This window comes from Plectrocnemia conspersa, unplaced genomic scaffold (genome assembly GCF_051122295.1).
Source record: "Plectrocnemia conspersa isolate PC_06_02 unplaced genomic scaffold, ASM5112229v1 ptg000005l, whole genome shotgun sequence".
NCBI lineage: Eukaryota > Metazoa > Arthropoda > Insecta > Trichoptera > Polycentropodidae > Plectrocnemia > Plectrocnemia conspersa.
In genome coordinates, this window is record NW_028277169.1 from 23,854,803 (window position 1) to 23,880,600 (window position 25,798).

The following is a 25,798-nucleotide window of genomic DNA, read 5'->3' on the forward strand; positions in this document are numbered from 1 at the left end:
AATTATATATATAAACATTCGAATAATATTATGAATTTAAGTATAAGTATAACAGAAAAATATATATTTATTGCGATTATACTATTGTCGGTACGATCAGTTAATCAGAACTATAAATTTTATCAAAAAGTGACCTTATATTCATAATATTACTGACCATTTCATTAATAAGTTATTGACTATTTATACTTAAAAAAACTGACGGTAAAATCAGTTAGTTATCGGATTAATTTTGTAATTTGAAAATATAATCTTTCACTATTTGCACGATTAATAACAGAAATGTTGTTTAATATATTTTTACCTGAACCATTTGACATTTATTTTTATTTTTAGAAACTTACCCTCCTTTTTTAAACACAAATTTCACGTTGGCGGACTGAATTGGTTTTACAATAATTGTTAAAAAAGGTGGAATTAAAAATCACATTAACTGGTTTATTTTATATGCAGTGTATATTTTCATTTTGTAAAAACAATCTTTCACTTTTAGTACAGTAAGAGTACCGGATTATTTTTGTTAAAATAATAAAGATTAGTTAATTAGTATGTGTAACTAAATATGAAACTGTAATATAGCTAAACATAACTGAACTGTAACATAATGAATTAATTACTTTTATAACATATTCCAAAACCTGCTAAAAAAATAAGTATTTTTAAATAAAAAAAACATTGCCGTCTCCTATTATATGATTTTAGTCACGCTTATATGGTTAAATGCGATCATTTAGCGTCTACTCTATAAATTCAATATTACTGCACTTTAAAAAATGTTGTGAATTTTCAATTAATCATTTTATCAAGTTGATTCAAAATAAAAACGTATAAATAAATTTAATTTTATAATATATTTTACAAACCACATATCTTGCGTCACTCGTGGCTTGAATGTCGGTTTACTTTTCTTATTTGCAGCGTTATAAAATATAGATATCATTCTACAAAATAAATAGCGAAAGAGTAGTACATCAATCACACTTCTTACACATCAACCAATTCGCATCATATTTCACATGTATGTTTTTTTTTTATTTTTAGTACAAAAAAGGTGTTCCACCGCTGCGTTTCGAAGTTGCAGGATAAAAATGCACACACCAATAATGCGATTAGTGCGATGAGCTGGTACGGTGCATAAAGAGCGACATTTTTAACATGGAGACGCTTTGCGGTTTTCCCTCGAACATCACTGCGGACGGAAACGCCTCCGGATCGCTTCCGGACACGGCCCGGATAGCTTGCTTCTCCGACATAATCCTGACGACCCTTAACTTTTGCTTCCTGACCCTGTCGGCTGTGATTGGCGGCTACACATGCGCGAGACATGGGTGAGTGACTTTAAACTTTTATACTTTATCTAAAATGAAATATAATATAGCTCGCCAAAAGTTTTTGTATCCGTTTGAATATATTAAAACATTCCTTTAAATATTCTGAATAATATATTAATATGATTCCCCGTATAGTTAACATGCCTAGGCATTTAGTTCACTATGTATGTATGTAATCATGCATATACATAGTAGCTTAGGTAGAAGACTAATCGAAATGATTTGAATCTGATTGCTCAGAAATTATGCAAACTTTAATCAATAAGATATCTGATGTAAAAAAACACACTTTGGAATATCTTAGATCTTGCTAAGGTCAGTCCTAAAATAGACACAATGAAAACTTTTATACGATCAATTATTATACCCTTCTTTTCTGAACCCAAAGGCGAAGCGTAGCGATAAAAATTAATATTTAAATAAAAAACTTTAAATAATGCACGAAAATAAAACCCAAACCCCGAAAAGTAATAAACCGTTCATAAAAATGTAATGGAACCTGAAAATATAGCGGTTATATTACCCTATAACAGGAGTGAAGTGTGATGAAGTCCAGAGAGCATCTAAAATTAACCGAAATTTTCATATTTTAATTATAATAATAAAATTCAACGATTTCCTGCGGCTGTTTAAATCAGCCGTTAAAAAAATAAGAACAAGGAAAGATAAAAAAAGTATTATAATACCGGGCGAAAGTCACGTGACCGAAGAAAAGCGTCAAACATTTAACCCTAATTAATAATTCTACCCTTCTCGCAGCAATAATGAATATAAACGGGCCTGGAATTCTCTCACGGGCCGCGTGTTTGATATACTTGTTCTAAATTAAGATACGATGAACTGAATGTGTACGAGTTAACAGATCCATATGAAAAAATAATTGACATATTCTAAACAGCATACATATGATATTGTTCGGTATGTGTTTATTTTCAAGTGTAATTTAATAAATTGTCCTGGAGAACGAATTGAACTATTGGCGATTCAAGGCGACTGTTTGGCTGGAACAGATCTGATGATCGAAGTGGCAGAGCCTGCTTTTATCTGGACTTTATTTTTTTTTCTGCTGGATTCAAGTTCGGGCTGAACTTGACCGTGTACCAAGTTGAAAGCGAAGTGGTAGTCTAAATATAAATAAAGTTCTGAGAGAAGTGATTATTATATAAGAGGAACAGAGAAGGTGATCAACGACCCTAATCTCTTTCGATTTCTCTAGATGATTTGGGCAGAACTGTTTTTATTTGATAAATATCTAGCCGTTACTTGTTCTTAGTTACGTAAGTGCATAATAAAAAATACTCTTGCTTAAATCCGCCAGCAATTTTTCGAGTACGCAAAATTTGAGACGGCGCAATTTTTTCATTATTTGAGTTCTATTGTTTTTAGATATTTTTGGCAGTCCCCTAAAACGCTGATTTTTTCATTTACAGAGCAATAATTAATTATTTTTGAATATCTGTATTATTTTGTCTTTGATACGTTTTATAAATTAATGTTGGAAATCGATTTATTGTTTCAACAGATTGTCAGTTGCAGTATATACATTTTATTAAATTATGGTTACCAGACAAATGTCTTTGTCTATCAAAATATTTCTAATAAATATTATTTTTCAACGCTGTTAAATCACTTATTTTGCATGATACAGAGTATACAAAAACATATATTCCAGTGACTGGAAGATTTTCTTTTCGTTACTATTTCAACAGATGCTATTGTAGTAATAATGTGTTTTTCATTTTAATATATAATTTCGTCTAATCAACAATTTTAAATATAAAAAAAAACAAAAAAAAACCTTAGTTAATAAGAAAAAATCTGTGATTTAAGTAAAATATATTATATAAAATATCAAATTATTTGCAAGGAAGAATAGAAAAAAATTCTATTAGCTCGTAATCTACTGAAAAAATAATAAAATAAAAAAATATTAGAGAGGTGTTATTTAACATTATTAAATATGCAACACATTCCTTCGCGTTATGCACCGACCCTTCGAGTTTGTTCAGCTAGTCTTGTTTTTTATACAAGTGCTTTAACTGTAATAAATGTTCGCTCAGATAAGTAATCATTTGCTTAACGCCTAAATAAAAACTTTATTTTTGAAAAGTTCAATCACACAAATAAAAATATTAGTATACATATAAACTTTTAGCAAATCCTTGAGATCAATTTCGTCGCATTGATCACAGGTGGTATCGTAGATAACTCTTTATATAATAAATACACGTGAAGTTAATTGCGAGTGAAATATATAGGAAAAGCGGAAAGTAATGATAATTTTTTTTCACATACAAAAAATTTATTAAAAAAATTTTAATCAGTAAAATAATTTCCATTGTTTTCTATTACTTTTCTCCAATGATCAGGCAGCTTTTCAATCTCTTTCTGATAGAACTCTGCAGGTTTTTCGTTAAAGAATGATTCTATGTGATTTTCGATACTGTCAAATGAATTAAACTTTTTGTTTTTAAGGGAATGCTCTAAAGATCTGAAAAGATGGTAGTTAAAGGGCGCGATATCGGGGGAATATGGGGAATGCTGTAAAACTTCAAAATCAAGCTCCCTGATTTTTTCCTGCGTGATCCGTGCCGCGTGTGGTCTGGCATTGTCGTGCTGCAAAATTCGCCTTTGATTGTTGACCAAAACTGAACGTTTTTTCAACAGCTCCGCTTTCATTCTGACTAATTGATCACAGTATACCTCTGCAGTAATTGTTTGATCAGGTTTTAATAACTCATAATGGATGACGCCAATCATGTCCCACCAAACACAAAGAAGGACCTTTTTTTAAGGTCAATGAGGGTTTAGGGGTAGGTATGGGTACTTCGTTTTTAGAAAGCCATTGATTTTTTTTTCTTTGGATTGTTGTATAGAATCCATTTCTCATCGCTTGTAACGATCCTTCTCAGAAATGATGCCGTTTCGTGCCTAGACAATAGCGACGAACAGATGGTAATTCGCTGCTCAATGGCCGTTTGTGAAAGTTCGTGCGGTACCCAAATTCCTTGCCGGTGTTTTTTTACAATGCGCTTGAGATGGTCTTTAACGGTCGTCCAAGGGCAGCCAAGCTCCTCTGACAATTCTTTGATGGTTTTTCGGGGATCCGCTTCCACTGCTGATTTTAACACGTCATCGTCTAATTTTGTAGATCTCCCCGATTTGGCGCATTTTTCAACCCCTATCACCACTTTTAAATTTTTTAAACCACCTGTGACATTTTTGAAGATGCAATACATCTCCATAAATTTCACAGATGATCTGAGTGCCTTCTTTTGCTTTCTTTCCTTGATCGAACAAAAATAGCATATAATAACGCAAACGGGTCTCCTCGATTTCTGGCCTTGACATTTTTTTTCTATAGGGTAAAAAAAACCTTCTTAATATTAACAAAAGTAGACTAACAGAGCTACAAATTAATATCAAATTTTACGTGTTAACTCGACGACAGCCGGCGGCAAACTAATTTTAAAATCGTCCCTTTAAAAATTATCATTACTTTCTGCTTTTCCTATATAATATCAATGGTTTTAAGCTCTTTTTTACATATACATATAATTTATTAAAATTATTTCATTAATGATCGCAACACGACCGTGTTCCAGGGTAAGCAACTTAAACAAATATATTATAGAATGGCTATGGGGGTGCCCTACGGAACCTTGTAGATATAATTACATAAGCATTTCTACTGGAAAACGGCGAAAAACCTTCTTTAACTGTAGTTTTTATTATACTGTTATGTGTTCCTTAATTAATTTAATATACCATAGATCCATTGCGGCAATTTTTTTTGTATGTAATCATTTTTCAGCTTGACACATTTGCCAGATGTTTTACTGAGTAATCATTATTTTGTTCAAGCATACACAGCCATAAAAAATACGCCTGAAAACTCATCGATCGTTTCCACAACGTTCAGGTCTCATCGTAATTAAATAAATATAGAATTTATGAAAAATGTTGAGGACTATTATAATAAGTGTCATCAACATTCTTTTCAATTTTCAATAAATTTCCTCAAAAGACGAGATTCGACTGCCTCAAGGGGGAGTCGGAGACCCCGTCGCGCTCATCTCTCTCCAGCGCTCTCTTTTTCTCCCACGTCCGCGGCTTCAATTTAAAACACGGGGTGATTTATGGCTTCTTTATTGGATGAATAGAAGCGCGTTCCAACCCATCAACCCGGGATCCATGCAACCGGGAATATGAGTAATGAGCCGAATTCCAGCATCCGCGAGAACACGGGATCGTAATTCTTCCGGGTCGCGATTAAGGGCCGAACTCGGCGTCGGGTAACCGTTATTTATCACTCCCGTGGGAAATACTAACGCACGGGGGGTCGCAGTAAAAATTCAAAAGGGTACAACTCTCAAGCGGGACCTGGTACGTGTCGGATTGGGCCAGATGAAAATTTAGAAATTAATAAATTGGAGAAGTCGTACATACCCATTGATATTGTCTAGAAAATACTATTCCAAACCTTCCATATCGCTCCCTGAAGTATCATGAAATCGAAGCAGAAAATAGATACGAAACAAGGATACAAGTATATGGCTACTGTACATTTCAAAAGGGGTGTGTTACATTATTAAAGAGTAGGGGTTATTGGTTTATAAGAGGATTAAACTTAGTAAGTGTAAGAGGGTTTTGCAATGCAATCAAAATAATAGTAATAATACATACATTGTTAAAATATATATGAAGAATTATCTTATATATAATTGTTCTAAGCCGTCGTCGCTTCCGGACGCGCATAACTTTCAATGAAACATTCTCCGTTCAATTCTATACTCTATAAATCGTAACGCTTTGTATGAACGGTGTGTAACAATACACGTAAACAAAGGAAATATATTTAATTATAATAATAAATAATAATAAAAATTAAAATTGAATTTGTTCCGATTGATTTTCGTGCCGCCGGTGATGCGTTCTGTTGTTTCGACCAATCAAAAATAAGCATTCAAATATTCAAATAGCGTCGACCAATGAAAAATAAGCATTCAAATTCAAATAGATAGTACCGTGATAACACTTTTAAATAATTATTATTTAATAATAAAATTTTGCTACGCGACAATAATTTTCATTAATTCGTCATTTGACTGAATAAAAATGAAATGTATACATAATGTGTTGAGGATTAGAAGAATACATTGAATAAACTAGATAAACAATCATAAAATAATCTTCGTAATGAAATTTTCAAATTTTGAATTCCCGGCGACGGGCTCCGAGGCCTAAAAGTGAGTTTTTGCTTTTATAAATAATCGGATTGCAAATTTACTAGGTGTGTTATACCTATGAAAATTAAATATATACATAATGTGTTTAGGATAAGAAGAATACATTGATTAAATTAGATAAACAATCATAAAACAATCTTTGTAATGAAATCTTCAAATTTTGAAATCCCGTCGCCGGGCTCCGAGGCCGGAAAGTGAGTTTTTCTTTTATATTACATAAACATTATTATCATTGCTTTCCGATTTTATACACATATACGTTAGATTTTAAGAATTTTAAATTAACCAGTTATGTTTTAAACATGAACGTGTAATATATCCTTAGTATGTGAGGATTGAAAGTTAATGTCAATCAAATCGGCGCTGTCGGACAGCTTATAAATGTGTAGTTTCTTGGATGTTATCTAATAAACGACATTTTACAATGATTATAAATATGTGATTGCATACCTGGAATAATCGATGGCCAAAATATCTAAGAGTGGGTTATTTTTAATTCCGATGTGGCAAAATAGGTACAATTTTTGTTCTGTGCCATCATTCCTCTTTCTGAATAGCCAAATTTAAGATATTCAGTTACATCAAACTTATGTAGTATGTTCTTTATAAAAAGATATTACTTGCTGACAGTGACTTCAACACGAGAAGATTAACTCTTTGTTTATATATACCAATTCTACGTTGTAGCCATATAGGTCATCAAATTGTTCCATCATTGCTTCTGAAAAATAATTAAGAAACAATAAGACTCTTATCAAGAGTAAACATTGAACACATTATTACTACTAATATAATCCATAAATTAAATTTAAACGACAACCGAAGAACACAATTGATGGATGTACTGTAGAGGATTAAACACGTAGATTGGCATCTTTTCATCTTCTACAAAATTGTCACAATATGTCATATATTTTTTATTATTACTAGCATTGTAATATGTTTAATTAACTTCGGTATGTATACCTTTAATTGCCAAATCACCGCTGTTTGTCTTTTAATATTAGATCCTGGAAAGTCAATAGTAATTTTGTTAGAATAACCGTGTTATATTATTTATTTATAACCAAACACTTACTGGCACACCCACAATTTATAGTTTTGTCTATAATTTCAAATGCTGCATCACTTGCATCATCTTCAATTGTCACTTTGTAACAAAAATGCCGCGATTACAACATAATTCGCAGCGGGTGCAGCGACATAGCGAGCGCTTACCAGATGTGACAGCTGTCAGATGTAAGCAAATTTGGGAAGTCCCGCACTTGAGAACGAACTAAATTTATTTTACCGATCGAAATTGATTTTAACGATTTAAATTGTATAACATATATTAAAATATGTATAAAAATCATAAAATACTAAAAAAAATGTTTTTTAAAATATTTTTTTAGTTTATAGATTTAAAATATAATATAAATAATGTGGATATGTATTAGCTTCTCTATACAGAAAAAATATGTACCTAAATTTTGGCGAACGTTGGCAATTTAAAGTTTTAGTTTTTAGAGAATTTTTAAAACTTTGCTTTAAAAAATATTTTCAACAAAAAGGGGCAAAGTTGCAAAATAAGTACTCTTCATTACCAACCAACTAATATTGCAAAAATCCCTCTTACTGACGCCTTTGAAAGTAAACTACACAAAAATGTATAACACTAATTTAAATATTTTTTAAATTAAAAGTTTCAGAATAAAATTTCAAGATTTATTCAAAATATTTTTTTGAACATTAAAAATATTTTTTATTTTATTATGGATTTTAAATATTAATAATTTATTATAGATTTTAAATATCTTTAGCTTATTATTAATTTTAAATATAGTGAAAACTTTTTACACTCATGAATTATTAAAATATATAATGCTGCGCAGAAAAACATTTACTTTAAAAAATATGTAAATCAAAATATTTTTTAATCAAAAAAGACAAAGGTTTCAAAATTATTAATATTTTTAAAGCGCACTTTTGGTCTAAAGTAACAGATTAGATGCTTGATATTTTTAGTTTATTGTTTCTTTCTAATTAGAAAATGTAAATAAAAACTGACTTTTATATTTACACATAAAACATAGATTTTTTTTTTTTTAATTATAAAGTAACTTATGGTGTCACCAAAAAACTTTTTTGTTACGAAAATTTAAATTTATGATAAAATTGTGTTATGCAGCGATAAACTGACACTCAAACACCTAAAATACGCTAAAACACAATCAATGACTTATAATCACTCACATTGCACTAACTATATATGATCGATTGTGTTGTTGCGTTAGTAAGGTGTAACAAAATATTTTTTCATATCAGTAATATTTTTGAGCGGATGTGTAACCGATGCTATTTATTATTATTATTTATTAAACTGTAAACCTACTTTTAAATGATACAAAATGTTACGTTTTAATATTATTTTTTATGTTGAAAACATTTTGATATTTTTTGTTTTATTAATATTTAGTAAAGTTACAAACCTATTTAAAAAAATAATACAATGATATTTTTTGTAACGAATACCGAAATAACGAAATTCCCAGTATAACGAATCTTTAATATGTCCCCGAAAAACTTTCATACAAAATGTTTTCATTGTAATGAAGACTAATCTCAGTATAACAAAATATTTTGCTCCGAATTTAAGAATGACGTTATAACTTGACAAAATATTTCTAAGAATTCAGTTCATCATTGACTTGGCGTGTGCCAGATGTGTTCAAAAGCGACATTACAGGTGTTTCGTTGACCCTCAAACTTTTTTTATAAAACATTTTTTTCACAAATTTTATTGTGTTTCATACATTTTCCTTAAACAAGGCCAAAAAACGATCTGTCAACCTTATAAGAGGTTATTTTGATGCTGTAGTAATATAGTAATTAAAAATAAAATAAAAATATATCATCTTCCTTACATTCAATATAACGAATTTTCAGTACACCAAAATTTATTCATTGGTTCCGTGAGCTTCGCTGTATTGAAATTTCATAGTACAATTTTTAATTTATTATTATCTAGCCAAGTTTTAAACCTATTCATAAATGATATACAATATTTAGATTTATCATTAAATATCTAAGTTTCGATATAACGATCAAATCTAACGTTGTAAATCTAATAAATAAGGGCAAATGTTTTCTTCTGGAAATATTTAGTCAAGTTGTAAACCTATTTTCAAATGAATTGAAAATGTTAAGTAGTTTTTTATAGATTGAACTATTCTGTCTATTATTGAAAATCCTTAATAGTAATGTCCAATTTGAACCATTAAATTTTAAAAAATATTTAAAAAAATCAGAACGAAGCAAAAATTATATTTAAAACCCAAAAAGTTGATGGTCCGGTATTCGCACACTCGCTAGCTATCGGTACCTCACGATAGTGAGGTACCGACAGCTAGTTTCTAATTATAAATGCTTTAATTTAATTATTGACCTAAAGCTTTGGAAATGTAAGATATGCTAAGGCTAATAATTTGGTTTTGCAGTTGATTAATATAATCTAAATTAATATGTTGATAGTATAAGATTATGCAGTGTTCTGTAATTCTTGATATTAATATTCTATACGATGATATACGAAGTCTAACATTATCAAAAATTATTTATTTATTCTTTAATATTGCTATTGTCCCTTTCAGCGCTTCGTAAAAATAACGTAAAAAACGCTATATGGTATATTATTTAGCTAATTCGGCGATCTTGCCTTTATATCCTCTATGGTTGTAAAACGCTTTCACTTCATCTGCAGAAGTCGCAGGAGACCATGTCTAGTATTATAAATTAGTAGTAAAGTTTAAGCCTGGGCATTATCATGGTGTAAAATCTCTAATTCTAGTCGTTTTCTTCAAATTGCTCAATAAAAACTGCGTAAAACTATAAGGTAATACTCATTATTGACTGGAAAAACCTGGTGATAAGAATTCGTAGTAGACTATACTGTTCCAAATAAAATAGTAAGGATAACCTAGACATTTGATCGAACTTGACGTGGTTTTTTATCCGACTCTTAAAGTCGTTCGAGACATAATTATTTATTTAAATTAAATTTTAAGATTTTCTAACCTTAAGGGGGCGTGACTTCGCAGCCAAAAAGACGCCAGTGGAAACTGGTCATAATTTATTAGTTAAATTCACATATTGGGGAGGTTGTTTTCTCAGAGTGGTGGTGGAAAAGTTGGCGGAGAGATGATGTCAGAGGAAGATTTTCAGAGGCCTTGTAGGTGAGGTAGCGACGGTGTAGTGGAGGTTGGTCCCTCTGCTGCAGTTGTGTCTGATGAAGTCTCTTTCTGGTGATGGCTGTTCATGACCGATATTACAAGTTTTGAGTCACATCAGTTTAAATATGACCGTTCTATTTGTGCAGTAGGATATTATAATTTAGATACGTATTAAGTCGATCTCGTAAGGGTACTGCGTCTTAAGTAGTCTTTAAGACGTCTTGAAGACTTGGAGATTCAAGATGACTGCTTAACTGAAGCAGATCTGATGATCGATTAGAAAACGGCTGCTTTTTTCTGAACTTCGAAAGTGTCGATTTGGTGCTGGTGGGAAGCGAAGTGATATTTCTGTGACAGCGTTGCGGCTTATATACGTTACAGTGATTATGTATTTTTCAGTGAAGATGATAAATATAATTTCACTAACCATTTTAGTAAAATTATATCCGAATATATTTTCACTTGTAGATATTATATATTTCTACTAGTGAAAATACAATTTATCTGGCAGAGGCGCTATTGAAATTATATGATGCTCTAAAAGTTTAGTTTTAGAGCTTTAGGTTAAGTTGGGTTTGGTTTGGGTTTGAACATTTCAGTCTTAACATGTGACGTGTCGCACTAGAAATATTTTAAATACGAAATTTATGGATTTAACAAGTGTCACAACTTTCGTCGCTTTTTACACATTTTACGCCTATCAAATGACAGCTTAGTACAGCGTATAATTTCACTAGTACCTGTCAAAAGCTTCTAAAATGGGCTCAACTCTTGCGTATTGCAAATTTGAAGCGAAGTTATAGCCCAAGTTGAAGTTTTAATGGAATTTTAAAGTATAAATCTTATACACAATCGGGGAAAGGGGAAGAGATCAATGTATATACGTTCCCACAATTATTTGCCCAACTGGGACTGAAAATTTAAATTTATATTTATCCGATAAATATATATAAATATCATTGAAGCAGTTCGTTGAAAATTGTTTAAGTGTGGTAACATCATAATTATACTTGTTCACTCAAAAAAATGTTTTGGCTCACTGTTCTAATATAATATGATATTTTAAACATAATTTAAGAGTGCACACTGTTTGTTTCGGCACGATTATTTTCGTTAATTGCTTTCGGCGAAGAGATGCATAGCTAATGTTCTATTGAACTGAACATTCCTACACCCAGGTCGTTCGATTCTTTGTAAATGGAGGGACACAAATCCATTAGTTTTTATGACCCTTTTAACGGATTATGTATGGCTCTGACACATGATAAAATCTTTCTAATTTTCGTTTTATTGTTTCAAAATGTAAAATAATAATCCTTCTTACAAATTCCAATGTTGCAATGTGGCTTTCCTCTAAATTATACTGTCAGCCTATTGAACACAAATTATATTTTTATTGCTTGAGCAGAAATGCAGAAAGGTGATATTACTAAGGCAATGGTAATAGACCACCTAAAATATTACCAGCGGGTTAATTTTTTTGCTTCAAAAAAAATAAAATACTATGATATGGTAAAGCGTACAGCATATAGAACAACAACTGATTATTCTATTCTTCTTCAAAGCATAATTTTTTTTGAAATGTTTTAAATGTACGTGAATAAACAAGGTAAGATAAACCAACAAATGGTTGAGCTCTGCCAGAATTTGTGTGATCTCATTATTTATTTTAAACTCAGAAAACCGCATTCGCTATATTTTAACGCTAAAATAACATAAAAGTTTTATTGGTTTTAAAAAATAACGCGTGCGTCTGCTTTTGCTTTAAAATATTTTTTCAATGGAAACTATATGTTTGTAAGCTTTAAAAAATGCGGGCGACAAGGGGAAGCCGCAAAAGCTGAATAATACAAGCCGTAAACAACCTTTGTGTGTCATCATATCATCGTAGTTTAAAATCAGAGCGATGACTCTTAAAACATGGATAGTGTAATATTTTCCCCTTGTTTTGATATTATTGTATAGCGAGCAAAGTATCTTATCTATTTAAAAAAATATTAAGCGAGCTTAGTTAACCCCGGATGATCCGGGTGATACAGATAGTTTGTTTTGACTATTATATTATTATAGTTTGTCTTTCTATTTGTCTGTCTAAACAATAAAAAAAGGATTGAAATACTAACTTTTTTTTACTATATTTTATGTGCTAACATATGATAATATATCGTCTATGATCAAGTGCTGAAAGAATTAAGAAGTATGACTGAAAATAAAACGCAGATAAACAGTTTCTTATAAAAATTCAAAAAGATAAAAGTTATTTATTCTGCTTGGTTAACCAAAAGCGATTAACAATAATGTCATGTAATGAAGTAATCTATATTTAAAGGAATGACATAGTGGTTTAGATTTTATATTAATTTACCGTATACTTGCAAAATCACGTAAATATAAGACATATAATACGTTTTACGTTGTATGAATATATTATATACAGCAATCTTATATCAAGGCTGTCAAGCTATATTAATACTATATTGAGCTAAGATTTATGATGTTAATGTTATAAAAGATATGCTATGCAAATTTAAGTTGTTTATGTTTATGAATGCAACCATTTGCCTCAGCTGTTTCTTAGTGGGCTTATTTTTGCATAAATAATCGCTAAATCAAAATGATAATCTAAATACCAAAATTTCGCCGGAAAAGATTTTTTGCGTAAACATTTTGGGATTACTATCTAAATAAAGCAAATATATATATATATAAATGTATATATTCGGAAAACTTTACACAAACTGATGCAAATATCTTACAGCCTATTAAAAATGTATCTGAATCTTTATTTAATGATGACATTTCTCGGCAATGTAGAAAAATATGATATATCAGATTTTGACAATTAACTCTTTAAAAGGAACACATAATATGATAAAAGCACATATAAAAGGCAGAACACCTTCAACTGTGTTTTTTAACCTGGGGTGCATAACTTTTTTCGGAAATCAATAAACACATTTTCTGTGTATTGAGTGAGCCGCACACACATTATTATTTCTTTCGGATTAGTGGCTGAGTGTTGTGATTTATAAAGCTTTATACGCTTAAGTGCTTGATATATAGTTTATTGCACACAAATATATAATCCATAGCGATATATTATATTTACAATAAAAATATATGTATTGATTTTATTGGGTGTATTTCAATACATATAATAAATTTAAGGCTCTTTTAGCGAGCCTTTGGCAACTAATTTTGGCACAACATCGAGACAAATTATTGGACAATCATGTGTGTTCTGGTATTCTGGCGGCGGGAACTCTTATTTAAAATATATCCGTCACAAATTTCCTTCAAAAATTATCAATCAACTACGTGCACACAATCAGAGACCATTGAGAATTAGAGAACACTCAAAATCATTTAGCTTGCTAATTAAGCTTATAAATGCTATAGCACACCTACTTTTGTATATTGAACTTACCTATAATTTATCGTCGACTACATGTCAATTGCACTGGAGTACTCAAATCACCATTTTGATTAATGTTTAAAACTGAAAAATATATTTTAATAAGTTTTTTAAATATATATGAATAATAATTTTACATTTATTAAAAATGGATTACACTAAAATTTAATGGTATATTCCTAATATTAAAAAATATTTTTGGCGGTGTCTAAAAACAAAAAATCTGGTCTCAAAAGATTGTTCATAGTCATACGATAAAATTCCACATTCCTCGACGTATATTTCATTGTTTTACTGATGCATATCACGCTCAGACGTCTTGCACTGCAATTTAAAATAACACCTACGTCAAAACTAAAACAAAGATTCACTTAACAAATAGCTATTCATTTTTTGTGGCCATCCATAAGACATACTCATTAGTGATGGGACGATTAATCGGTAATATCGGAACTTTTTTGGGTATCGGATTCGGAGAATTTTTAGCCTAATTTGCGATTCCGAAAACGATTCTTTCTGCCTCATCGATTAAAAAAACGGACAAAAAAGAGGTAATATATACGAGAAAACATTTCTTAAAATCTGATGTGGAAAATATTGCTCTAAAAAATATAATAGATTATGAAAATCCCCTTTGCTAGTGGAATTCCATCCTTGCATATTTAGCGAGGAAATATCTATCGTCACCACCCTTTTCGGTTGAAAGTGAATGATTATTTAGTGTTGGAGGTAATATTTATTTGCCTAAAAAAAAGGCGAAACTGAAAAGTTGATTATATTATTTTTTTACATTTTAATTTAAGATTTTTAGGACTGAAATATCAATTGCTTGGTAGTACATTTTGAGGCATTAAAATGGGACGTGGTACAAAAAATATTGGGAAACTTTGGTTTAAGCTTTTACACCAGCCTTTTTAATAAAGATAGTGTCCTACTGTATTTTAAATGTAATACTAAATATATTTTGTTCAACCACTTAATGCACATTTTTTTTATTAATTTATCATATAATACTAGTAGTAAAAATAATAAATTTTATATTCATTATTTTTACATTGTAGGAATCATATCGGAATCTGTAAAAAATTTGGAAGCATCACCCTTTCATCGCGGATGGCTACTATAGAAGTCATCAAGAAAATTGCCAATACTCATTGGGCACTGAAAGGCACCATAAACATTTGAGCCTAATAATATGATTATTTAGTATAATTTAAGGCTGCAAATCACTTGAATTTATTGAACCATAATATTTTTAAAAATATGGCATGAATTGGTGCCCCCCAAATTTTAACAAATTTTGAAATGCCGCGTAAAAATATCAGCCGCGGTGAAAGGGTTAAAAGGGGCGGAGTTTGCTAATATGACCTAATTGGGCTAAATAAGACTTTTTCATTCATACAAGCTTATGTAAAACAACAAATAAAAGGTTTGTGAGACGCTTATAGTTCTTTAAGATCTTTACTACCTCTAAGACTACTCTGCCCTCACACTTCGTTCTATCCTGGCCTCGCGGTAATAGTTGCTGATGCCGAGCATTATGAGAACCGTTACTATTCCGTGCAACCTGCACTTCTTTTACCCTCAAAAGTCAGTCGATTTGCAGGTTTCTAATCGTCCATATGGGACAGATGTCCGGCTCAGTTGAGACGTTGTATTTTAATATACTTGACTACATCAGGCTCCTGATACAACTCGTATAGCTTGTTGTTGAATCGATTACGTCATAGGTCTTCATTATCTACATCTCACACCCGTATACTAAGACTGGTCTTACCAAAATTATATAGACTTGAATGAATGTTATAACTCATTTTATTAAATTTATTCTTGGTTTGGGATTTTCATGTGGTCTATTAATACTATTCTAAAATGTACGAAAGACGATGCCCGTCATTGATTCTTAATTGTAGCTGGTATGTTTCTTAGCTTATCGCGAATCTTATCCGGTTCTAATTTTACCGTGTTTTTCATCTGATAAATATTTAAAATTTCTTGAGACACCTGAAATTCACTAATAAGATAATTTAGTAAAATAATCAGTTATAAATTGTACTAACCAAAAAGCAAGGTTTCGAGCGCAAAGCGCGAAATGAACAAATAAAAACTTATGCACCCTTTTTTTATTTTATTTCCCAGGCGCCGGAAAAACATCAACTCGCCTTTCCACATGGGCCACTATCTACGGTCCTTCGCCGTCCTATTCATGTGCGTTTTGCATATCATGGAAGCAGGAGAGTTCGTCGTGGCTCTAGATTATGGTCCAGTGCCACTCAACATTCTTCTAACCTCGACCACTTCGCTGTTTACCACCGTCGGAGTTTCCATCGTCCATTCGAACATCGAAAGAGAAGGACCGCCTACCTGGCTGATGGTCGAAATTTGCCTCTGGACTGTATCCTTCATCTGCAGACTATTGAGGGTCGTCCATCTGATGGCGCTGAAGCTAAGCTGGGAGCACATCAGATTCACCCTCACCACCACCTCCTGCGTTGGATTAACTTTATTGACGGGCATCGACGCAGTAAACCTAGTCAAGGTTGTGTCCCCTTTTATATTAAGTCGTTAAAACGTATGTAGGGTAACTGCACTCTGCTGATAATAACTTTCTGAAGGCCTTCGTTCTCTAGAAAGCGATTAACCCATTTTGTTATATGATGCGAATAGATCTTTTCGAACAAAGGAGGCTAAAATAGACATAAACGCTTATGCAAATCGATAAGAAAACCACCTACACTATAGTTAATAAAATACATTTTGATTCTAGGCTAAACTCGAATTTGGTATTAATAAATTAAATTTTTACGCTATTTTAATAAATATTTTAAAGCTTCATAGCTGATGATAACAATGCATGACACCGAAGCTCATACGAGAATTTTACTTACTATCTAAATAAGTCAAAACTTAAAAGCAAATTTAATTAGAATAAATAAATAATTGATTTTACTAATATTTTCAGATATGGATGAAGAAAGAATTGTGTGGTTTTCATAAAAAGTTTTTTGTAAAAGGAGAATCATACACAAACATAACATATATATATGATTATGTGAATGCATTCTCACAAATGACTTTTTATTGGTTAAATAAACTGCTTTGGCAAGGTTATAAAGATCCTTTAGAAGTAGAAGATCTCGGATGTCTCCCGCTGGACAAATCGGCTCCTGTGTGCTTCAAAGATTTTTTAATTATCTACAAAGCTCAAATGGTAAACTTATTACATAAATAACTAATAATCTAAGCATATTTGACATTATAAATATTTGTTATAGGATAAAGTTAAAGATAGCATCGTTCCAGTATCACTTTGGAAGTGTTATTTTAAATATATATACAGAAACTACATAATAGGTGGATTTTTTAAGTTAATGGGTGATTGTGTAGGTCTAGTAGGACCCTTGGGTATATCTGTAATAATCGGATACGCAACTATCTATAAAATATCGATCAATAAGGAGGAACATCAGCAGTATCCTACTCTGATGCAATATTTTGAGAACGGTTACATTGTAGGCATTGTAATACTTTTGTCGGCTCTCGCTCAAGGCACGCTATCTCAAGGCTCCACCCATTTAGTCAATATTGAAGGAATCCGCTTGAAATCTGCTCTGCAATCATTGATTTATGATAAATGCCTGAAACTCGCTCTGTGGTCTTCGGCTGCGACTAATTCAGACTACCATGACCCTAATGCATTAACCGACGGAATAAAAAACACTTCTGTTGACGGAGGGTCCATTACCAATTTGATATCTGAAGACTCATACAATGTGATGAGATTTATATGGATAGGACATTACGTGTGGGCAATACCTTTAAAAGTAAATAATATGTCAATCTCGTTTCAGTACGAAATATTTTTTTTATAATACAAGAAATTTAATTTCAGATCACTATTATAATGTACTTATTGTATTTGAAACTCGGTATTAGTTCAATAATCGGAGCAGTGCTTTGTATATTTGTGATGACTCCACTTCAGTTTGTCGTCGGAAAGGCCATGTCTAAAAACTCTGAATTGTCGATTGAACGTAGCGATCAGAGAATGATGAAGATAAACGAAGTCTTACAAGGAATCAAGATTTTAAAGATGTACGCTTGGGAGTGCATATATGAAAAGAAAATATCAGACACTAGAGAGAAGGAATTGGAATTATTAAACAAAGATTCAGTGTATTGGGCTTTAATAAGTAATATGATAATAATTATAAATTTATGTACAAGTATAACAAAACTTAATTTAACATTAATATTACAGCTTTTTTAACACATGCTTCATCAGCTATGATAACACTCGTCACATTCACATTATACTCGTTCCTGGAAGACCAAGATATGACACCTGATTCTGTCTTTGCGGGTTTAGCTCTATTTAACCAATTAACCGTGCCATTATTCATATTTCCTGTAATAGTTCCAATCATTATTTCGGCCATAGTAAGTAATTGAAATGCTGCTTAGTTTTTAGTAGTCGGCAATTAATGATAATTCTAATGTTCCAGGTTAGCACGAGAAGAATAACTGAATTTTTAACTCTACCGGAATTGAATAAGTCTAATCGTGATGGGATCGAAAGTGAAGAGAGTCATATGAAAAGTGTTAGCGTTAATACAAAAACACCAATATCTCCTTTAGGGAATATTCAAGAAACTGAGGAAGAACATTATTTAGATGCGGCGTCTAGAAGATTTTCTTTTGATGAAAATATGTCTGATAATCTGAACAGTTCGTTTATAGTTAATATAACGGATGCTCAGTTTGTGTGGGGACACAGCGATCAATCTTCTAAGATTAGTATACCAGGAAATATTTATATTCCAAAAGGTACTATTAAGTTTATAGTAAGTTTAAATTCATAAGTTTTATTGATTTAAATAAATTCTTTTCAGGTGATTTGGTGATGATTGTAGGTAAAATCGGTAGTGGTAAAACGTCTCTTCTCTCGGCATTGCTAGGTGAAATGAATTTATTACACGGAAACGTTACATGGTCTAAGTAAGTTTTAATCTATAATGTTTATATTAATTTATTATATATACATTAATTAATTTATTATTAATCTTTCTTAAATAGAGATGCATCTTTAGCATATGTTCCACAAAAACCTTGGTTATTGAACACAACCATTAGAGATAACATAATATTTGGTAAAGTATCGCGTACTAGACATTATAAAAAAGTATTAGCCGGTTGTTCGTTGAACACCGATATACTGACAATGCCGAATAAAGATCAAACGGAAGTCGGAGAGAGTGGAAGTATATTGTCAGGCGGGCAAAAGCAGAGGATTTGCTTAGCTAGAGCTATATATTCAAATGGATCTATGCTACTATTAGATGATCCTTTATCGGCTCTAGATCAACCAGTAGCACAAAAAGTATTCGAGAAAGGCATTAAAAAACTATGCATTTTACACAAGAGAACTGTTGTGATGGTGACGCACAATTTAGAACTGCTCGCAATGGCCAATCAGATCATTTACGTAGACGATGGTATAGTACGTTCAGTTGGTACGTTGAATGACGTCGAAGAAAAGGAACCGGCGCTGGCAAACGAGTGGAAAAAACTATTGAAACCGCACTATTCGGATGACAATGCTTCAAATCGTGAAAAAACTGCTAAAGATAGATGGAATTTGGTCAAAATGGTTAATAAATTTAGTGCTCATTTAAAAACTAAGACTGATTTTGATATTAATAAGCAATCAGAGGTAAATTATTAGTTAAATAGATAATATATAAAATAAAATATTTATTAATAATTTTATTGCAGCATGCATATATACCATTAAGGAAAAGATTATCGACTTATAACGGCTCAAGATATCTCACTCACGATCTTCCGTTGCCGACTGATGAATGCAACGACGATATAATACGAAGCTCCATTCCGAAAAGATCATCTACTAAACGCTACAAAACAAGAAGTACTAGCAGACCGAGCTATAGAAAACATAAAACGGCCGAAAGATCTTCTTCGCTTCAGGTAGTGAAGCGTAAAATCAAACCGGCACCAATGTTAAGGCAGCTTTCTTCACCGTCTATTAATTTTAACATTGAGACTGATATGGATTGGAATACAAAGTATTATTATTTAAGTTTAAAATTTTCAATTAGTACATGTAATACAATTGAACGTTAATATGTTATATGTCTTACAGTACAAACAACGACAGTATGAAAATTGTAAGAAAGGGAAGCAAACTGAAGAGATTATTTTCTAAATCATTATCTAGGAAAAAGTAATGTTTATCTTATTTATTAATATTATATTTATTTTAAACATACTTTAATTTAAATAAATATTTAAAGAATTACAACACCGACTTGCGAGTCGGAACATCTGCCGATAAAACGACTCATATCTACGAATTCAACAGTCAGCGATGATTATAACGATGAAGATGATATATGTTAGTATTTTTTTTATTGTTACGTTATCTATAATAAGAATGTATAAAGTCAATATTTTAGTTTCAGAGAACACTACACCGGATAAATTTACAATGGAAGAAGAACGAGAGTACGGCAAAATCTCAAAGCAAATATACTTTGAGTATTTCAAGTCTTGCGGTATATTTGTTAGCACTTTTTATCTCATATTGACTATTTCATGGCAATGTATGAGAGTCTATACTGATATTTGCCTAAGTGAATGGACCAATTCTAAAAATGTCAACAATCAAGATGCTTCTCAGAAAAATTCTGTATAAAAAAATACTATTTGCGTGTAAATAAAAATATTGATATGATGATACTAATTATGTTCTATTTATTTTAGATCACTTACTATTTATATTTTTATTCAATACTATCGATAGTATCTATAATTCTATCGTTATTATCTAACGCTTTGGGACAATATGCCGGAGTATTAGCCAGAAGAAAACTTCATAAGAAATTATTGAATAATATATTAAAATGTCCGCTATTATTCTTTCAATCAACTCCATTAGGAAGGATTATAAATAGATTCTCCATTGATATTGGCATTATAGATAAGAAGATTGCCACATCAATGCAACGATTGCTACAATTTTTATTCTTATGCTCTTCTGCCATTATCATAAACGCCACAATCAATGTTTGGTTCTTATTCATAGCCATACCGATCTGTATATTATATTATGTGATACAAAAATTCTATCGATGCTCTGCTAGGTATATATTTTATCAATATCTAAAGCTAACTCTTCATTATTTTAATGAACATGTAACTTTTAGAGAGCTTCAACGGTTAGATGCTATGACAAAATCACCTATATTCTCTCATTTCAATGAAACAGTTTGCGGAGTCTCTTCAATCAGAGCGTACAATCAACAGGAAAGATTCGCAAACATGCTATATGAAAAATTAGACATGAACACAAACGCCTTCATCATACTAAACTCGAGCAATTGTTGGCTAGGCATCGCACTGGTAAGCTTTATCTTTGCTTTTGCATATATATATATATATATATATTAACATAAATATAATGATATGTTTACTTACAGGATTATTTGGGTGGCGTTATCGTGTTTTTTGCAATCAATGCTTCACTTTTATCTATAAAAATGTACCCAGATACCATAACACCCGCTCTTGTGGGTTTAGCTATTAATTACACTCTACTAGTTCCTATTTATCTAAATTGGGTTGTAAAGTTCCTATCTGATATGGAGATGTACATGAGTGCCGTCGAAAGAGTATTGCAATATTCGCGACTTCCAACTGAAGAATATAAAGATAATGGTACTGATGATGCAATATAAATTTATTTTTTATTAAAACATAATACATTATTTATATGATACAGATACTTTATTATTGACAAATTGGTTGAAGAAAGGAGAAGTTAATTTCAATGATGTCACTATCAAGTACGCTGACACCAAAGAACCTGTTTTACACAAGTTTAATTTGAGTGTAGCTGCCGGACAAAAGGTATCAATAATAACAACTATTTACATTTAGATTAAAAATTAATTTAGTTATTATTACACACAATATATATTTCATTATAAATGTTATTTATTATCATAGGTGGCAATATGTGGACGTACTGGTAGTGGAAAATCGTCGCTATTACTATCTTTATTATGCATGGTGGATATTTGCGATGGCACGATCTCCATAGATTACGTAGATATAAAAGATATACCGTTGAACGTCTTGAGATCAAACGTTGCCATTGTTCCTCAAGAAGTGATATTATTCAGTGGCTCCATTAGAGATAATCTCGATCCGTACGGACATCATACTGATGATAAAATTTGGGAAATTCTAGAAACGACGCAGCTAAAGAATACGATCACTTCATACCCCGGCGGCTTAGGTAGTTTATTTTAAAAATGTTTTATGGTAGTTGTACTCTCTACATCGCTTTTATGTTATTTATAGATGGATGTATTCGTGAAGGAGGAATTGGTTGGAATGCTGGAGCTCGGCAGTTAATGGGTATAACGCAAGCTATCCTCAACGACTCACCTTTATTATTAATGGATGAGCCTACGTCTGCGTTAGACCCTCACACGGAACGCATTCTAGCAAAAGCTCTATTGCGCTTGCAAGAAAAACGAACCGTTATAACAGTAGCTGTAAGTTTAATAACATGAATATTGTATTTTTGAACAAAATTAATTATGATATATTTCAGCATCACCTATCAACGATAATAGATTACGATCGAGTGATTGTAATCGACTCGGGACGTATTGTGGAAGATGGACCGCCTAAGAAATTATTAGCTAATCCTACCAGTTTGTTTTCCACAATGATCAAGTCGACCGATGAGTAAAATTAGTTAAAAACCAATAACGAGATCTCCGTCCAAGAAGAATTCTAACAATCTATATTTTGTCTGATAATTGAAAAACTATGCTATTTTTGTGCCATGATGTATGCTTTAATTGTACCTGTGTAAATAAACTTTAAGCAGCTTAGTTATATTTTATTAAAAATTATATCAAGGATGTTTTTATTTTTTCAGTAATCTTTTATTAAAATGTATATAAAAGTTTAGTTCTTAAGTAAAAAATGTGATATATGTATAATTGAAAATAAAATATTTTGAAGTGAAATCGTTTGAAGAATTTTAATAATATTTGATAAACATAGTTATAGCATAAGCCTGGTTTATATGAGTTAAATAAAAATATATCAAATTTAATAGTTATGGAAATGTACTTCTTACATCATATTTCAGTATTTGAAAAATAATTACTTAGTGTTGCGGTTGGGACTGACTAGGGAAGCCCGAGCAAACGTCAGTTTTCACTGCCTAAAATCAATTAATTGATAGGCTTAGAACAATTATATATAAGATAATATTTGACAATATTAAGCAGCATATTTTAAAAGATGTTAATAAATCCAAATACTACTCGGATCATTTTAGATTATACACCTGATGCTAGTAAAACTGAAGAGGTAACCATGAAATTACATATGTAAGCTATCAATCACACCGATGAAAATCTAAGATCATATGTTTTTTTATGATTCGTTCCCAAAGAAAATATGCAGGATTGGAATTAACCAAGATTATTTTAGAACAATTAGGCATACTGAGTTTGCCTTTACAGGACATGAGAAGATAAGGCTACGACAATGGAACTAAAATGAAAGGTGATCACAGTGGAATCTAAGAACATGAACCTACGAGCATTTTACATCCATTTAGTAATAAATGATATGGCAAATTCTCATCTTTGACTTTAAGATGGTCGATCCACTCGAAATATGTAAAAGGCTTAAAATTTAAACCTCTTAGTGACATAAGGTGGAAAAATCGAGTAGACGTGATGATGAATTGTTTAGTATATACCAGTGAACATCACGCTACCCAATTTTTATCCAAAGCACACATACGCTTTACTAGCACAATCGTATTGTAGGAGTTGGCAAGCAGTTACTGCGATATTACATATATTTTATTTTGTGCGAAATAAACCGAAATATTTATTTTTATAGCCGGATTTTACACATACGAAAATCTTTGAAATGAGCATTGCCGCTTCAATAAGAACAAGCGAGACAACGAATATTCTTACGTGCATGTATCGCTCCTCTCTTGCATACATCTATATACGTAGACAATGTATTCACAAAATTATTGCAGTACGATTTTTTGTCGTATCAGTTAACAGCACTGTTTTTGTATTCGGTATTCACAATTTTTCATGGTGACTTTTTAAAAATTGAAAATGACATAGCAATCTTCTTCTACTAAAACCAAAGAAAACTGACTTCCAACTTTACCGTGATTTTATTTAAAATTTTTATATTTTTAAATTAATTAATTGCATTTTAAAATATGTAAACTTTCTGTAAATATATTTTCTATGTATGTAAATTTTTAAATATTATATGTATGTAATTTGTATCACTATATAACAAAAATATTTTATTAATTCTTAAAATGTTTTTATATTTTCATACATTTTATTTTCTATAAAATATGTTTTTACTTTTTAAAAATACTTACAAAAATTCACTAGCAAAAGATCATGTTTTAAAATGATAATATTATATATAAAAATAATAATAATAAATAATTTGTACCCAGGGCGGCGAAAAAGCTAGATCTGCTTGTTTGTTCCATAGTTTTGTCTGAACTATTCTATTTTTGTAAATAGATGTTTTCGTCACTACAAGCTCCCGTTCCAACATATATAGAAAGTGCTGCGCAGTTTTATTATTATTTTATAGTATTTATATTATTATTAATAAAAAACCATAAACCATAAACGATAAATAATTATGTATAGTAGCGCAATAGATAAATAAATATATATTATTTTGACGTTTCTGGTTAGCTGCGTAAGTAGCTACGAAGTTAGCGCCTCGGGTAGCGCTTCAGTGTAGTCGGTTGTCAGTGTTGTCTATGGTAGCGGTAGTGGCAGGTTCGTTCGTTCGGGACGGCGGCAGGCTGGTCACGATCGGGGCGGAGGGGCAGCGGGGCGGCGGCTCGGGGGCGGAGCCTTTGGGGGCCGCGGGGTATGCTGCGACGGCCGGAGCCATGGCCGAGACCATCCACTCGGGTCACTTTATGGTGTCCCACTTCGAGGCGGAGGCGCAGGACGACGAGGACGGCCCCGGCCTGGCCGTGCCCGAGCCGGAGCCTCCGCCCCCTATCGAGACTTCGCTCAACAAGCTCTTCCAGTGCATGAGCCTTGCATACAGGTAAAGCGACTCGCTCAGCTGATTCGCGCAAATGTCAAATCTTTGTTTTGGTCGAGATCAACAGATGGTATTTGAGAATCCGATTCGACTACAAATACTCATTTCTGACGCGTTAGTCGTAAACATCGTTTTAATACGTTTCTTATGGATATAGCATTGGACTTTAATATACAGTCGACTCTTGTTTAACACCACTAAATCGCTCTGGAAAAGGTTTTCGCCATAATATTATTCTATCCGTAACTTATAAAATCAGTTGTTTTCAACATTTTTATAGAGAGATATTTACGAGGTCAAAAATCTTATAAACATTTCACTATCAACTTTTATCTAGATTTTATAAATAGAATTACAAATATTTTAATTTTTATTGTTGAAACCATTTTGTTAAGTTTTTAGAAATATAATTAAAACGTATACAAT

The 25,798-nt window shown here is 31.5% G+C and overlaps 2 protein-coding genes across 6 annotated transcripts in view; both read left to right on the forward strand.

Annotated features, from left to right (window-relative positions):
• Sur (Sulfonylurea receptor) overlaps positions 1–23,271 on the forward strand; it is a 30,760-nt gene extending 7,489 nt beyond the window's left edge. For 2 of the 3 annotated variants that reach the window (XM_088185501.1, XM_088185500.1), the window contains exons 2-21: positions 1,042–1,328; positions 16,346–16,745; positions 17,169–17,417; positions 17,482–18,030; positions 18,099–18,399; positions 18,468–18,646; positions 18,712–19,033; positions 19,099–19,204; positions 19,283–19,919; positions 19,982–20,292; positions 20,370–20,450; positions 20,521–20,621; positions 20,683–20,915; positions 20,990–21,369; positions 21,433–21,628; positions 21,706–21,943; positions 22,008–22,135; positions 22,235–22,526; positions 22,592–22,788; positions 22,848–23,271. In XM_088185501.1, the coding sequence (XP_088041627.1) occupies positions 1,156–1,328; positions 16,346–16,745; positions 17,169–17,417; positions 17,482–18,030; positions 18,099–18,399; positions 18,468–18,646; positions 18,712–19,033; positions 19,099–19,204; positions 19,283–19,919; positions 19,982–20,292; positions 20,370–20,450; positions 20,521–20,621; positions 20,683–20,915; positions 20,990–21,369; positions 21,433–21,628; positions 21,706–21,943; positions 22,008–22,135; positions 22,235–22,526; positions 22,592–22,788; positions 22,848–22,988 (5,214 nt within the window). In that variant the 5' untranslated portion in view covers positions 1,042–1,155 and the 3' untranslated portion in view covers positions 22,989–23,271. The remainder of the gene's footprint in view (positions 1–1,041; positions 1,329–16,345; positions 16,746–17,168; positions 17,418–17,481; positions 18,031–18,098; positions 18,400–18,467; positions 18,647–18,711; positions 19,034–19,098; positions 19,205–19,282; positions 19,920–19,981; positions 20,293–20,369; positions 20,451–20,520; positions 20,622–20,682; positions 20,916–20,989; positions 21,370–21,432; positions 21,629–21,705; positions 21,944–22,007; positions 22,136–22,234; positions 22,527–22,591; positions 22,789–22,847) is intronic. The other variant, XR_015809502.1, reaches the window with a different exon arrangement.
• Positions 23,272–25,066: 1,795 nt separating this feature from the next.
• Mondo (MLX interacting protein mondo) overlaps positions 25,067–25,798 on the forward strand; it is a 28,714-nt gene continuing 27,982 nt past the window's right edge. For all 3 annotated transcript variants that reach the window (XM_088185715.1, XM_088185714.1, XM_088185717.1), the window contains exon 1: positions 25,067–25,375. Coding sequence is in view for 1 of the 3 variants with exons in the window: in XM_088185714.1 (XP_088041840.1) it covers positions 25,077–25,375 (299 nt within the window). In the remaining 2 variants the exon portion in view is untranslated. The remainder of the gene's footprint in view (positions 25,376–25,798) is intronic.